Here is a 16,203-nt window from a genome sequence, read left to right on the forward strand (position 1 = left end):
TACACATAGACAATATTTTGACTCACAGAACGTTGAGATCTAGCACAAGGCTTGTGACAATAACAGAAAGACTTTTTCCATATTTATTTTCTTGCTACTCTTAAGAATGTTTTGGGGTGGAGTCCTTTTGTGCAATATCAATCATCCACTCATTCAACAAATATTTGTTGAACATTTGTTTGTGCAGACACTATTCTTGGTGCAACGGATGAAATTGAATATAGAAGACTAACAAATCTCAGCCCCTGTGAAGGCTACATTCTAGTGAGTAAAGCAGACTATAAACAAAAGTAAGTAAATTCAATAGAATATTAAAAGGCAATAAGTACTAGGGAGAAAAAGGATGGGAGGATGAGGGTGATGAGCTATGGAGGGTAGGGGATTACAATTTTAAAGGGGCAGTCCAGGCAGGCACTTCAAACACTTCAGCACTTTGATCAAAATTGGACATGTAGGTAAAAAACATTACAGAAAGAAGGAACAAAAAGTGCAAAAACCCTACGGTAGAAGCCAACGTGGCATATTCAAGGAACAATAGGAAGCAAGCAAATTTTCAGTGAAGTGAGTCAATGAGGAAATGAGTAATGAGAGATACAGTCAGGAAAGATGGAAACAGGTCATTTGTTTTTTTAAATGTGGCTTTTTATTATAAGTGAAATGAGGATTCTGAGGTGGAGTTAGCAAGGACAACGATTTGACATGTGCTTCAGTAGGTTCACCATGGTTGCTATGTTAAGCAGGAAGACTACAAGAGGTCTCTTACGAGAATCCACTGAACAGATGATTAATCAGAATAATGTGAAAGCAGAAAGAAGTGGATGGATTATTTGTCTTAAAGAAATAGCCACTATGACAAATAGTGTGAGAAAGAATAGCACTGAGGTAGTAGAAGGAAGGTGTTACCATTAATTTACATGGGGAAGAGAAAGACTGTGGGCAGATATGAGTTTAGGAGGAGCAACCAGAGCATAAGGTTACTAGATATCAAGTGATGTTGAACTCACAATATATAACCATTATTTGATAAGCAAAAGATACATCAATTTAAACAGGTTTGTAATTGTTTATTTCCTGTTGGTGATTGTTGTTAGTATATTATCTGCCACATAGTACACCTGCAATAATGTTTTCTGTAAGGATATATTAATTAGGAAATAGTCATAGGAGTTATGCAGGCATATGCATATCCCTACATTTGAGTCCCTAATTACAACCTACACAAAGTCTATTACTTTCAATAGGTTACTTTTAAATAAGTTTGGTATTTAGCAGTTGTAACACATTTTCTCTTCTGTATGTTCTATGTTTGACCCTAGAGCAATCTACAAAAACATCTGTTTCACCCATAATGAAGCTATGGACTGAATATCATAACAAAAATCACAAACTCTTCTGATTTTTTTTAGCAGATGAAAATATTAACAAACATTCTCCAACACTGGCCTTCAGCAATGCCTTAAAAAGCTCTGGAGATAATAACAAAGGTATTCCTTCACTAGCCATCCCTGACTGACACCTATAGCAATAAAAAGAATGATCTTTTTCCTAATACAACGTTTCGTTGAATAGCAACGAAAGTGTTCCTACTCTCTTCCTATCACCTCTAGATTCTGTATTTATGATTTTAAACATCTTCTCTTCTCTCACACCGAGGTGAGTTTTCCAAGGCCACTCCAAAAGGAGCTTGACAATGATTAAATAATCTACCAGGAAATGACCAAAAAAAAAAAAATCAATATCCACTCAGAACTCATTGTTTATATTATTAGTCATTATTTCTATGAGTAATGTGGAAATACCAAAATGTATTTTCACCATTACATCCTGATTCCAATAGCAAGGAATTAGGAAGTCCAAAGAGTAGACTCTAAATAATGGCACCTAATTAGATTAAATGAGAGCATCTGATTATGAAGTCTTTCTGATGCAGGTGACATTGAGGGGCAGAGTTAAGAAAGTCATTTTTCTCATAGGCACCTCACACTTTTCAGCAATCCAAGAACAAACCATGAGAAGAGTACCAGTAGGACCCAAAAATATAAATACTTAAAAAACATATTACAAAGTTAGATTACCCATTTTATTAAATAGAACTGACTCCGACTGAATTATCTGAAAAAAGGGCAAAATCTATTTCACCTCTATTTAAAAAGCCCTAGTAAGATGAACATGAAATTAGGGTTATTATAGAGTATAAGAAATCTGTAATCAAAAACTGAAGACTAACTGCTACCCAAGCTAAGGACAATATTCTAGTTTATAAATTATTCATACAGAAAAAAAATTTGAAATACAATAGCTTATTGCACTATCAAAACAATATGGCCGGGCATGGTAGCTCACACCTATAATACCAGCAGCTCAGGAGGCTGAGGCAGGAGAATCGCAAGTTCAAAGCCAGCCTCAGCAACTTCAGCAACTTCGAGGCACTAAGCAACTCACTGAGACCCCGTCTCTAAATAAAATACAAAATAGGGCTGGGGATGTGGCACAGTGGTCAAGTGCCCCTGAGTTCAATACCCGGTACTCCACCACCACCAAAAAAAAAAAAGAAAAAACATAATATGAAGACACAAGATACTAGGAGAGGGCTGGGGCTGTGTAGCTCAGTGGTAGAATGTTTGCCTAGCATACGTGAGGCACTGTGTTGGATCTTCAGCACCACACAAATATAAACAAATAAAGGCATTCTGTCCATCTACAATTAAAAAAAAAAAAATTAAAGATTCTATGAGAAAAAAATGGCAAAAAAGCTGGTTTATTTTAATAAAATCTGATACTAGTATTATTAAACAATAACCAAAAAACACCTATGCTTGCTATAGTAAGAGAAAAAAGACAGACTTGAAAATTCTGGCAGGAAAAACAAGTACTTCAGATTTAAAAAATAAATCGGAAATTGAACAATGAAATGCAGTAAATGAAATTAAGAATTCAACGAGTAGTATAAAACAGTAAATTCATACAAATATAGGAACTGAACGATGTAAGAAAAAAATATCTGATAGGAAATATATTTAAAAAGGATAAGAGACAAACAAGAATCATAGAAGAGACACAGGTGCAAATGTGCAGAAGCACTACACTCAATTAAAAATGGACTTGAACAGACATTTCTCCAAAGAGCATAGGACGTGCCACCACCCCCTAATAAAGGCTGCTTAACATTAGGGAGATACAGATCAAAACCACAATGAGGGTTGAGGCTGTAGCTCAGTGGAAAGACGCTTATCTAGCATATGTGAGGAACTGGGTTCAATCCTCAGCACCACATAAAAATAATAAAATAAAGGCATGATGTCCATCTACAACTAAAAAATATTTTTTAAAAAACCCACAATGATATACACCTCACATATTAGAAAACTACTATCAAAAAATCAAAAAGTAATGAGTATTGGTGAGGATGAAGAAAATTATATAGACAGATACACACACTCCATACATACATATACAATGAAATATTATTCTGCCTCAAAAAAGAGGTCTTACCACTTACAACAAGAAGAACGTGGAGGACATCAAGCTAAGTGAAATACAAGCTAGTCACAGAAGGACAAACACTGTATGATAATACTTGAACAAAGTTTCTAAAGTAATCAAATTCATGGAAAAAATTTATAAAATTGTGGTATCCAGGGACTGGGGGAGAGAAAACAGGGAGCTGCTAATCAGCAGTTATATGCATTTGAGTTAATAGTGTATTTTTCCAAATCACAGTGACATCTAGTACTGACAGCCTTCCCCAGGAATCTTCTTTTGAATGTCTTCTTCACTATGATCAGAAAGGTATTCTTTCAAATTGACTTTAAATTCAGCTTATCCTGCTCCAAAATGAGAGTAATACACAAATGTTTGGAATTTGATTGGAGTTGCAGTAAATATATGGCTTAATCTGATGAAAACAGACATATTTCCAATATTTAATCTTCTAATAAAACACCACCTTTACTCAAATTATCTGTCATGACCTTCAATAAATTTTTGCATCATCTCTTAATAAGTCCTACATGCTTCCTATTAAGCTGATTCCAAGACATTTAGAATTTGGGGCAAACATAATCATGTTTCTCCCCTCATTTTTCAAAATGATTATAACTGATTTGTTAGGAATCTATTTATTTAAAACATTTGATTTATAACCACATTTTGATATTATTTAATTAACCACCTTGCTTTTCAAAAGTAGAGAGTCATATCTTCTGTAAATAACTGTTTCCCTCTTTTCAAATATTTGGTCCTAAATCTTTTATTTATTCATCACATTAGCTAGAACTTCCAAAACAAATTAAAGTACAGCTTGAGTATCACTTACCTGAAATGCTTGGGACTAGAAGTGTTTCATATTACAGAGCTTTCTGGATTTGGAAATATTTATACCTTACCAGTGGAATATCCCTAGTCTGGAAAATCCAAAATCTGAAACTTTTTGAATGTCATGTTGGTGCTCAAAAGGTCTTGGATTTCAGAGCATTTTGGACAGATTTTTGGATTAGGGGTGCTCTATTTGGAATAGTAATGAAAATGGGTTTATGTGTGCTACAGATTTTGCTTTCCCCTCCAAATCCTAACCCATCCTTTGCCACTAGGTCCCTTGCTTAGGCCTACATCCAAATAAATGTGGCCAAAAAGAGGCACTGGCAAAGACACACTATTAGAAGAATAAAGTTGATTAATTTCCTTCAGTACCTCTATATCAGGTCACCTCATGCTGGCAGTGTCCTTCTACCCCAACTCCTATAAGGTCAGTCTCTCCTATAGATATTGGTTATCCTCTCCAAGATCCAGGAATGCCTAGCACATTTCTATTCCTGTTACCAAAACTTTTTGGCGGGCTGGGGATGTGGCTCAAGGGGTAACGCGCTTGCCTGGCATGCGCAGGGCGCTGGGTTCGATCCTCAGCACCACATAAAAATAAAATAAAGATGTTGTGTCCACCGAAAACTGAAAAATAAATATTTTTAAAAATCTCTCTCTCTCTCTCTCTCTCTCTCTCTCTCTCTCTCTCTTTCTCTCTCTCCCGCCCCCCTCTCTCTTTAAAAAAAAAAAAAAACTTTTTGGCTCTTCTCACGTAGAAAAATGATGGATCATCTTGTATTTGAGATCATTATATATATTTGTGTTTAAGTTTTACATATAATATTCATAACATCATTCTCTTCTGAACATTTTAAAAACATTTTTGTAAACACAAGATTTACTTAGAAGAATGTTTACCAACTAATTTGGGGCTTTGGAGGGTATTTTGTTTTGTTTGAGACAAAGTTCTTACCACCCACGGAGCTGGGACTACAGGTACTTGGTGGGATTTCTATTATTCACATCTAGCTTAACCAGACTATAGTAAAAGAATGAGGCCTACTCCTGTAACCAGTGCCAGCACCATACCACCCCAACCCCCCAAATCTGCTCTATTTTATTCCCAGAGCACTTACTTACACCTTCTAACATTCTATATTATTAATTTATTTATTATGTTGATAGTTCGTCTTCTCTACTAAATGCCAATTCTGTGAAGGGCAAGTCTTATCTAACTTACTGAAATATTCCAAGTACTTAAAATAAAGTCTGGTACATTGTAGTGCTCAATAAATATATGATAAGTGAATGAATAAAGTCTGAGTTCACTCCCCATTCCTTCTTATACCACTTTAAATTCCATTACTAAAGTTTCATAACATTCCCTCCTTAGCACTCTGAATGTTCTATTTTACACTTTAATTTCTTGTCTTATCTTGCTCATTACTCATTTTTCATCTCCCTGAGTTGGTGTCTTCCTCATCATCACTGCCAAACAAAGCAAATGCTTAATTTACTTCCTTTCTTATGGGAACTCTTTTATAAACTGATGACTTTTGTATATTTTTTTACCAGAGGATCACTTTTCACAAGCACAATTTAATTCTTCCATATCTCATTTTAAGTCTAGTATTTACTCAAAAACTGTGAATCCCATTAGACCACCATGTGACTAGAACTGTACTCTCAGACCTTTAGCTAAATAACTAACTAGCAGATTTTTTATTACTCTGTCTGTACTTCAGGAAGTCGAGGAGGGAAGTGAGCACCTGGGGCCACTGATATTTCCCATATGAAATCCTCAGCTGTGGCTGTTAAAGATGACCTCCTTTCGTACCTAATTTTCAGTCAGGCTCAGCTTCTAATCCACATATGCACTGTGGCTTAGTGCAGCTCTATTTAGAACGACTGCCCCATAATGAAGAGTGGCAGAAAGAAACCCAGTCACCTCTGAACCCTCAATTGTAAAGATTTTTGAAACTAGTTAAAAGACGAGATCATCAGCTCTGGACCCAGACTTCCTGAGTTCAAATCCCAGTCAGGAATTTGGATGTGTGACCTCATTTTTCAACTATAAATGGACAAAGTATCCACAACTCATTAGACTAAGCAATAAGTAAGTTGATACCATTTAAGTACCCACAAGTATCTAAAAAAGAATTTAATAAATGTTTACTAATCTTTCTTCTCCTCCTCTCTGAATTATATCCTTCTTTTATCTCTATAAAACAAGGGGTAGTAATAGGAATGTGTCAGGATTTCTTCTTTTGCTTGAAGTGAAAATGTAGCACTTCCTCAAAAGAGGGTTTGTGAAGAATTTTTTCATATAGTTCTTCAATCTACAATGAATCTAGCAGTAAAGTTTTGTATGTTCTACTGGTCTCTCTACTGGTTTACAGAACAGTGTAATTACATATCTATGCCTATCTACATGTTCCCTTATGAAAGTTCTTTGGGATTATTTAATTAGAAAATAGGCTTCTCACTGATGTATTTGAGGAAATCAGAAATGACTTTTCCTGGTTTTTACAACATAGGCATAAGTATCCCTCAGAGTTAAGAAACACTGATCTAAAACACCATATTAAGAAGAAGAAACTCAGCTACTCACGAGGCCCCTGAGTTCATGATGCAGCTCTTAGCTCCACAGAAACAATCTCTCCCGTCATCATGATTCATTCCAAGGTTATGACCCAACTCATGAGCAACAATGGATGCAAAGGTCTCCACAGTAATTTGCCCAAACTGTTCAAACATAACAAGGTATTAATCAGGTTTCTAATAAATAAGAAATGTTTTTTTTTTTTCACAAAAGGAAATTTATTCTCTACAATGTTGACAGCCTACATGATAAATCAGGCATACAATAACAATCTTTATACACTATAGTCTAGTAAGAACTAGTATGACTCACATACTAATCATGAGGCTGGATCCTTTAAGCAACAGGTCATTTACTTGAATACCAATAGATTATTCATGGTGGTTTATGGGAAAGTAAATTGAAAATTCTCATTTAATTTATCACAAATGGACCCTGTTTCTTCATTCATAAAATATGCCAAAAAACATAAAAATTATTAGAAAATTTGTTCCGGTCTCTAGGGAAAGAACACACCTGCCACTTCTACTGTGTTCTTCATAATATCCAAAATGTTGTTTTAAGGACTAGGAGACAAGCACAGAGTTAATAAATGCTTGATACTGCCCTAATGCAGATTCCAACGGTAAACATCAAGAACAACATACCACATTAATCCCGCCCGCGTGGCTCCTTGAACACACTGTTCCCACAAATGCCATTCCTGCAGTCCCACCAAATCCTTTCTTTCTAAATGAAAAAGTAAAAGTTACAAAATGTACTTGGGAAAAAGGAACGCATTACTCCTATTTCTATGGGGGATCTTAACTGGATTGGCAACACCTACAAAAACTGAGAGAAAAATGGCAATGATAAATAATTTTTAAAATCAAAAAATAGCGGTCTTCTTTCCTTTATATTATCAGAAAATGAGATTAATATTTCAAAGAACTTTTTTTTCCAAACAGATAAAGATACCAAGAAAAGTTTTTGGCTTTAGGGATTTTTACCTTATGGATGAAAACCTTTCTAAAAACATACTACATTTATTTATACAACATATTTTAGTGAGGAAAGATAACAAACCCAATGAATGTATTCACAAGAGAGGCTACAGGCATTGAGCACAGCGAACAGGGAAAGAGTCACATGGTCTCCACACTGTTCTTCAAGCATGCCCAACATGCTTCCTGGAACTCTGTACCCCTCTCTCATTCCTTCACCTCCTCTACGTCTTCACTCAAAAGTCACCTCAAAGAACCTTGCCCTGGCCATGTTACCTCAAATACCACCCCCACCCCACTCCTACTTTTATATCTACCCTCCATGTTTTACTTTTCCACACTGCTTAGCACTATTTAACAAACTATATACACTTATTTGTCTCATTTATTCAAACTTCTTCCACCAGAATACGGAATCCATGAGAGTAGGAATCTGTTTTGGTCACTGTGGTATACACCCAATAAATATTTTTTAAATAAATCCTTTTCTGGGGCATCAGACCAACCCAGAAAAAATAATCAGAGCTACAGTCAAGGAAAATTCCAGCCTGATCACCTTATAGCGAACCTCATAGTCCCTAAGACTCACTCATATGCTCGAAGCTTCCAAAAAGCTTTTACAACTCCATTCTTAACCACAAACAACCAAGGCTCATTAAACATCATCAAGCATCTACAATAGGACAGACACTGATCAAACAGTGTGGTTGGGCAGGGCAGTGGGTACACTTGACGCCTGCTCCTTTTGGTCTTTTGTAAAACACATGGCACTGTCACTGGGATGAGATAGGTGGCATGTGCATTTTACTGAAAATTAATAAAAAGGTCAGGACCAAGCTTTTATGATTATGGGGCTATAAAAGTCATTAAATTGGGCTGGGGATATAGCTCACTGGTAGAGTGCTTGCCCAGCATGCATGAGATACTCAGAACTCCAGCACTGTCCCCTGCCCCGCAAAAAAAAAAGCTTTTAAATCACAACATGTTGAAGGGGCGGGGGAAGAAGTACCAGGACAAGAAAACCAATAGCCAAGGGATCCCAGAAGAAAAGGGATCCCAGGAGAAACAAAAAATAAAAATAAAAGGATGAAATAATCTATAAAATAATTCAATAAAAATTCCAAAAACCAAAGGACTTTGATTTCACATTGAAATTACTCACTGAGAACACAGTGCAATAAGTGATAAAACATCTATACCAAATACATCATCAAGAAAACTCATAAGTCTGGGAACCAAGAGAAGAGCCTACAAGTTTTCCAGTGATAATGAAAAAACATAGGCCACAATAAAGGAACAGAAATCAGAATGATTTTAGGAATCTTAAGAATAATACTAAAAGCCAGGCACAGTGGCACACACCTGTAATCCCAGTGGCTTGGGAGGCTATGGCAGGAGGATCCTGAGTTCAAAGCCAGCCTCAGCAAAAGTGAGGCACTAAGCAACTCAGTGAGACCCTGTCTCTAAATAAAATACAAAATAGGGCTAGAGATGTGGCTCAGTGGCCAAGTGCTCCTGAGTTCAATCCCCAGTACTCAAAAAATAAATAAATAAAAATAGAAAAATAAATAATAAATAATAATAATAATAATAATGGAAATCAAAAGATTACAGAACAGTGCTACAGTGCCTTCAAATCTGTGAAGGAGAAAGATTCCATGCCTATAATTTGTACCCAACCAAATAATTCCAAAAGTAAGCAAAAACAAAAGAAACATAGAAAGCACACCTTTGAAAAACTGAGTTAAGATCACGAGAGCTCAAATTAAAATAATCTTTAAATTCTGTTCTGAGAGTGTGAAAACAAACTGTCTGACAAGCAAGATATCCAAATTTTTTCTTTCCATGTAATTTTTTTATTTCACAAAAAGCAATTAGAAAACAAAATAAGAAAGTAGGGCCTAGTATGTGTGAGGCCCTGGGTTCAATTCCCAGCACTAGGAAAAAAAAAAATTAAAAGGGTGGTGGGCAGAAAAGCCCAGGTCCGGATGGGTATACAGCAGAATTTTACAAAACCTTTAAAGAAGAACTAATACCAATACTTTTCAAGCTACTTCAGGAAATAGAAAAGGAGGGAGAACTTCCAAATTCATTCTATGAGGCCAACATCACCCTGATACCTAAACCAGACAAAGACACTTCAAAGAAAGAAAACTACAGACCAATATCTCTAATGAACCTAGATGCAAAAATCCTCAATAAAATTCTGGCGAATCGGATACAAAAACATATCAAAAAAATTGTACACCATGATCAAGTAGGATTCATCCCTGGGATGCAAGGCTGGTTCAATATACGGAAATCAATAAATGTTATTCACCACATCAATAGACTTAAAAATAAGAACCATATGATCATCTCGATAGATGCGGAAAAAGCATTCGACAAAGTACAGCATCCCTTTATGTTCAAAACTCTAGAAAAACTAGGGATAACAGGAACATACCTCAATATTGTAAAAGCAATCTATGCTAAGCCTCAGGCTAGCATCATTCTGAATGGAGAGAAACTGAAGGCATTCCCTCTAAAATCTGGAACAAGACAGGGATGCCCTCTCTCTCCACTTCTGTTCAACATAGTTCTCGAAACATTGGCCAGAGCAATTAGACAGACGAAAGAAATTAAAGGCATAAAAATAGGAAAAGAAGAACTTAAATTATCACTATTTGCAGATGATATGATTCTATACCTAGCAGACCCAAAAGGCTCTACAAAGAAACTATTAGAGCTAATAAATGAATTCAGCAAAGTGGCAGGATATAAAATCAACACGCATAAATCAAAGGCATTCCTGTATATCAGCGACAAATCCTCTGAAATGGAAATGAGGACAACCACTCCATTCACAATATCCTCAAAAAAAATAAAATACTTGGGAATCAACCTAACAAAAGAGGTGAAAGACTTATACAATGAAAACTACAGAACCCTAAAGAGAGAAATAGAAGAAGATCTTAGAAGATGGAAAAATATACCCTGTTCATGGATAGGCAGAACTAACATCATCAAAATGGCGATATTACCAAAAGTTCTCTATAGGTTTAATGCAATGCCAATCAAAATCCCAACGGCATTTCTTGTAGAAATAGAGAAAGCAATCATGAAATTCATATGGAAAAATAAAAGACCCAGAATAGCAAAAACAATGCTAAGCAGGAAGTGTGAATCAGGCGGTATAGCGATACCAGACTTCAAACTATACTACAGAGCAATAGTAACAAAAACAGCATGGTACTGGTACCAAAACAGGCGGGTGGACCAATGGTACAGAATAGAGGACACAGAAACCAATCCACAAAACTACAACTACCTTATATTTGATAAAGGGGCTAAAAGCATGCAATGGAGGAAGGATAGCATCTTCAACAAATGGTGCTGGGAAAACTGGAAATCCATATGCAACAAAATGAAACTGAATCCCTTTCTCTCGCCATGCACAAAAGTGAATTCAAAATGGATCAAGGAGCTTGATATCAAATCAGAGACGCGCCGTCTGATAGAAGAAAAAGTTGGCTACGATCTACAGTCGATGGGGTCGGGCTCCAAATTCCTCAATAGGACACCCATAGCACAAAAGTTAATAACTAGAATCAACAAATGGGACTTAATCAAACTAAAAAGTTTTTTCTCAGCAAAAGAAACAATAAGAGAGGTAAATAGGGAGCCTACACCCTGGGAACAGATCTTTACTCCTCACACTTCAGATAGAGCCCTAATATCCAGAGTATACAAAGAACTCAAAAAATTAGACAATAAGAGAACAAACAACCCAATCAACAAATGGGCCAAGGACCTGAACAGACACTTCTCAGAGGAGGACATACAGTCAATCAACAAGTACATGAAAAAATGCTCAACATCTCTAGCTGTCAGAGAAATGCAAATCAAAACCACCCTAAGATACCATCTCACTCCAGTAAGATTGGCAGCCATTAAGAAGTCAAACAACAACAAGTGCTGGCGAGGATGTGGGGAAAAGGGTACACTTGTACATTGCTGGTGGGACTGCAGATTGGTGCAGCCAATTTGGAAAGCAGTATGGAGATTTCTTGGAAAGCTGGGAATGGAGCCACCATTTGACCCAGCTATTCCCCTTCTTGGTCTATTCCCTAAAGACCTAAAAAGAGCATGCTACAGGGACACTGCTACATCGACGTTCATAGCAGCACAGTTCACAATAGCAAGACTGTGGAACCAACCTAGATGCCCTTCAATAGACGAATGGATAAAAAAAATGTGGCATTTATACACAATGGAGTATTACTCTGCATTAAAAAATGACAAAATCATAGAATTTACAGGGAAATGGATGGCATTAGAGCAGATTATGCTAAGTGAAGCTAGCCAATCCCTAAAAAACAAATGCCAAATGTCTTCTTTGATATAAGGAGAGTAACTAAGAACAGAGTAGGGACGAAGAGCAGGAGAAGAAGATTAACATTTAACAGGGATGAGAGGTGGGAGGGAAAGGGAGAGAGAAGGGAAATTGCATGGTAATGGAAGGAGACCCTCAGGGTTATACAGTGGAGGAGGTAGAGAGAGAGGAGGGGAGGGGAGGGGAGAGGTGGGGAGGGGGGAGGGTGGAGGATGGGAAAGGCAGCGGAGCACAACAGACACTAGTATGGCAATTTGTAAATCAATGGATGTGTAACTGATGTGATTCTGCAATCTGTGTATGGGGTGAAGGTGGGAGTTCATAACCCACTTGAATCAAAGTGTGGAATATGATATGTCAAGAAATTTGTAATGTTTTGAACAACCCACAATAAAAAATTAAAAAAAAAAAAAAAGGGTGGTGGGCAATTGGAGAGCGGGTGGTGGTAAGAAAATACAGGAAAGAAAAATACAAATTCAGTGAGGTCCTGTCTCTAAACAAAATACAAAAAAAGGGCTGAGGATATGTGGCTCAGTAGTTGAGTGCCCCTGAGTTTAATCCCCAGAACCCCCAAAAAAGAAAAAGAAAAACATAGGTAAGAAATATAAGAAAATAAGCAAAAATGATTGTTCATAGCACTTTTTTTAAAAAATCACTTACAGCACTAACTGTGCACTGTCATGTCTCCGACGTGTTATAAGAAACTTTTCCCGCCACTGTACAAAGTTCCCCAACACATCACCAGCTCCTCCAATTATATTAATCAAGTTTCCATTTGTCCAAATCTCCAGTCCAACTAACACAATTCGAATATTTAACATAATATACATCTGTGAAGAAAAGAGAAATAAAATACATTAAAGAATATGATGAAAAGCTTTTAACTATAGTAACAAAACTACTTAAATTAAAAATTAGACTTCTTCCTTCCAAAAGAAAAAGTCTTTCAGTACAATGAGACTCTAACCTCTCAAGAATCTGTTTCATTACCTATAAAATGGTAGGTTACAAAGATTCAAAGTCCTTTTTATCTCCCATTTTAACATCTGACAAACTCTGGAAATTAAGTTTTTGGTAAATTTGGTTCTAAAACTTGCCCCAAAGTAATGCAATCCTATCCATGGTCTGTGTTTATCCCACTGCTATTGTTTGGATCTTGAATGTTCCCCAAAGACCTATGTGGTAAAGTCCACATCTCCTCTATATTGGGAGGTATAGAAACCTTAAGATCTGGGGCCTAGTGGGAGGTCTTCAAGTGACTGGGGACATTTCCTCAGAGGGGACTGTGGAAACCCAGACCCTTCCTCTTCCTCTCTTTTGCTTCCTGAACATGAGGTGAACAGTTTTGCTCTGCCACAGGCTCCCACCATGGTGTACCACCTTGCTACAGGTCCAAAACAACAGGGCCAACTAATCACAGTCTTAAACTTCTAAAACTATAAAACAAAACTTTTCTCTTTATAAGTTGATTATCATAGTATTTTGTTATAGTAATGAAAAACTGATTCACATAACACTTAACATAATTCATACATTTCACTGCAGAAATATCAATGAAATTGATCAAAAGGTACTATCCCAAGATCATGTTGGAGGTATTATGTAATACACAGTAAACCATAATACCTTTCTAAATGCTTACCTAAAATTCTAATCACAGGGACCCCAAAGTTTACAGATCAAGGATTCTAGAACTCATACCTATTTCATAGAGATTCTGTGAAAATTAAATGATTAATAAATATAATGCACTTAGATTATAACACATTGTTAACACCTAACAGAATGATATCATTATGATCATCACCATCATCATTGTTGTATCAGGGGAATGAATGCCTTACAAACAAAATTATCCTATAAGAATATATATCTAATTCTTTAGTGAACTCCAAATTACACACATGCACAAAGTAAACATTGGCATATGTCACAGTTTCAAGGTAGGAAGCAGATTTATTCAAATAAGATTCTGTCAACAAAAATTCAAAGATCTCTTTATAAAAAAAAAAGTACTTTAGCCAATCTACTCTGAAGGTAAGTCAAATGCTAATCTGAAATCTCTGGCTCTTCTCAAAGTCTTTTCTTTTCTATTTTATATTTATTTCTTAGTTGGACATATTCAATATCTATGTTTTATTTATTTATTTTTATATGGTGCTGATGATAGAACCCAGGGCTTCGCACGTGCTAGGTGAGCACTCTACCGCTGAGCCACAACTCCAGACCTCTCAAAGTCTTTTCTACACTTAAACTTTTCTTTGAGACCTTGAAAAATACAGAATAAACTAGAAAGCAGATTCATTTAGGCCTATGATAATCAAAGCTCAAAATGAGATTTTAAATTCTGCTGAGACCATGAAAGGGCAGGACAGAATAATCCTAGTTGACAGAAAAGACAACTTACACTATCCAAGTAGTTTGCTAAACGAATCATCTCTTCTCTCACAGCAGTCTGATTTTTCCCCATCATGTCATACTGGAAAAGCAAAGGAAAACCATTGTCATTATCACCTAAGTAACTTAAGAATGAAAATGTCTTTAACCTGTTACAATGAAGAATCCAAATATTTTCTCTAAACTAAAACTAAGGCATTAAGACATTTTCCAACATTTCAAATTAATACATCTAAAGTGTACACTTTAGTGATAAATAGAAATAAAAGAAAAACAAGTACAATGATACTAATGAAAATATACCAAAGTTTTCCTTTCTTCTAATTAGTATAACTAGTATAAGTCTAATAAATCATATAACTGATTCTTTTCTATAGGAGGTGGTTCTATCCAAATGTCTATTTTAACATTATTTTATACAACCAACTTACTAACCAAAAGAAAATTTTAAAAAGTTTATGACTTTGCTCTATGATAAAGGCCTTAAAATCAAAATATATGATTTTATCAGTTAAGCAATTTATCACAATTCTCCTAAAAAAGAACAAAAGTTTTAATAACTTTGATAGGGCTTTGTGGAAATGGTTCCATTTTTATTTTGAACCATTTTCTATACATATAAAACAAATCTATCTGGAGACAGCAATAAAGAAAAATACTTTTAAATTTCTCTTTGTGTGTTTTGCCCAAAACATTCTACAGAAACATTTTACCCATCATTTGGGGCACAGTTCACACTAACTTACATTCTCTATGCTTTTCTTCCCACTGTTTGCAGGTAATAAACCTATACTAAACGAATGTGAGCAAGCTTCCATCTCTTAATCACTAGGGCTTATTTTTTCCTACCTACAACAATAAAGCGTTTTTTAAACCATAAAAATCCTCAAGCCTACCCCTGCAGCTTACAAGAAAAGAACTGCCAGTCATATTAAGATTCCAAAAATAACTATTAATGTAACAACAAAATTAGAAATAAAAGTCAGCCAAAACATTTCAAATAATCTATATTTTAAGTTATATAGCAGCTCTATTTAATAATCATATATATCTTATATATGTTGGAAAGGACACATTACTTCTCTCAGTTAAATAAAACAATTAGTTCAGTTTCTTAAGTAAAAACAAGGAAAATGCCCTAGTATTGTCCTGTACTTTGAAATCAATACTGTTTCCTTACTAAAGCATGCCAAGCCCTGGAAGTCTTCTACTCTTAAAGTGAATTATAGGTTAACTGAAATTCTAGAAAGCAAAGCAATTTTATTAGTCACCTGACTAAGTTAGTTTAAGCCACAGTCTATTAAAGTAATCTGAAAAGTTCTCAAGCCCCCGATAGCACAGTTTCATTCAAGAAATGCAGCATAAGCAAATCACTAGAAAGAAGAGGGATGATAAAGAGGAATGAAATTATGGCATTTACTGGTAAATTAACATCATGCTAAGCAAAATAAGACTCAGTCATGGGGACAGTGTGTTCACTATATTCAGAAGCTAAAGCAAAATAAGAAAGGGGGTGATGGATCCCATGAAATAGAAGGGACATCAGG

General features: G+C 35.7%; 1 protein-coding gene across 1 annotated transcript in view; it reads right to left on the reverse strand.

Moving 5' to 3' along the window:
* Adam9 (ADAM metallopeptidase domain 9) overlaps positions 1–16,203 on the reverse strand; it is an 88,523-nt gene that overhangs the window by 50,828 nt on the left and 21,492 nt on the right. The window contains exons 8-11 of the mRNA XM_027939358.2: positions 14,667–14,738; positions 12,920–13,089; positions 7,549–7,630; positions 6,911–7,044 (exon numbers count right to left, since the gene is read on the reverse strand). Of these exons, the coding sequence (XP_027795159.2) occupies positions 6,911–7,044; positions 7,549–7,630; positions 12,920–13,089; positions 14,667–14,738 (458 nt within the window). The remainder of the gene's footprint in view (positions 1–6,910; positions 7,045–7,548; positions 7,631–12,919; positions 13,090–14,666; positions 14,739–16,203) is intronic.

This window comes from Marmota flaviventris, chromosome 3 (assembly GCF_047511675.1).
Source record: "Marmota flaviventris isolate mMarFla1 chromosome 3, mMarFla1.hap1, whole genome shotgun sequence".
NCBI classification, from domain to species: Eukaryota; Metazoa; Chordata; class Mammalia; order Rodentia; family Sciuridae; genus Marmota; species Marmota flaviventris.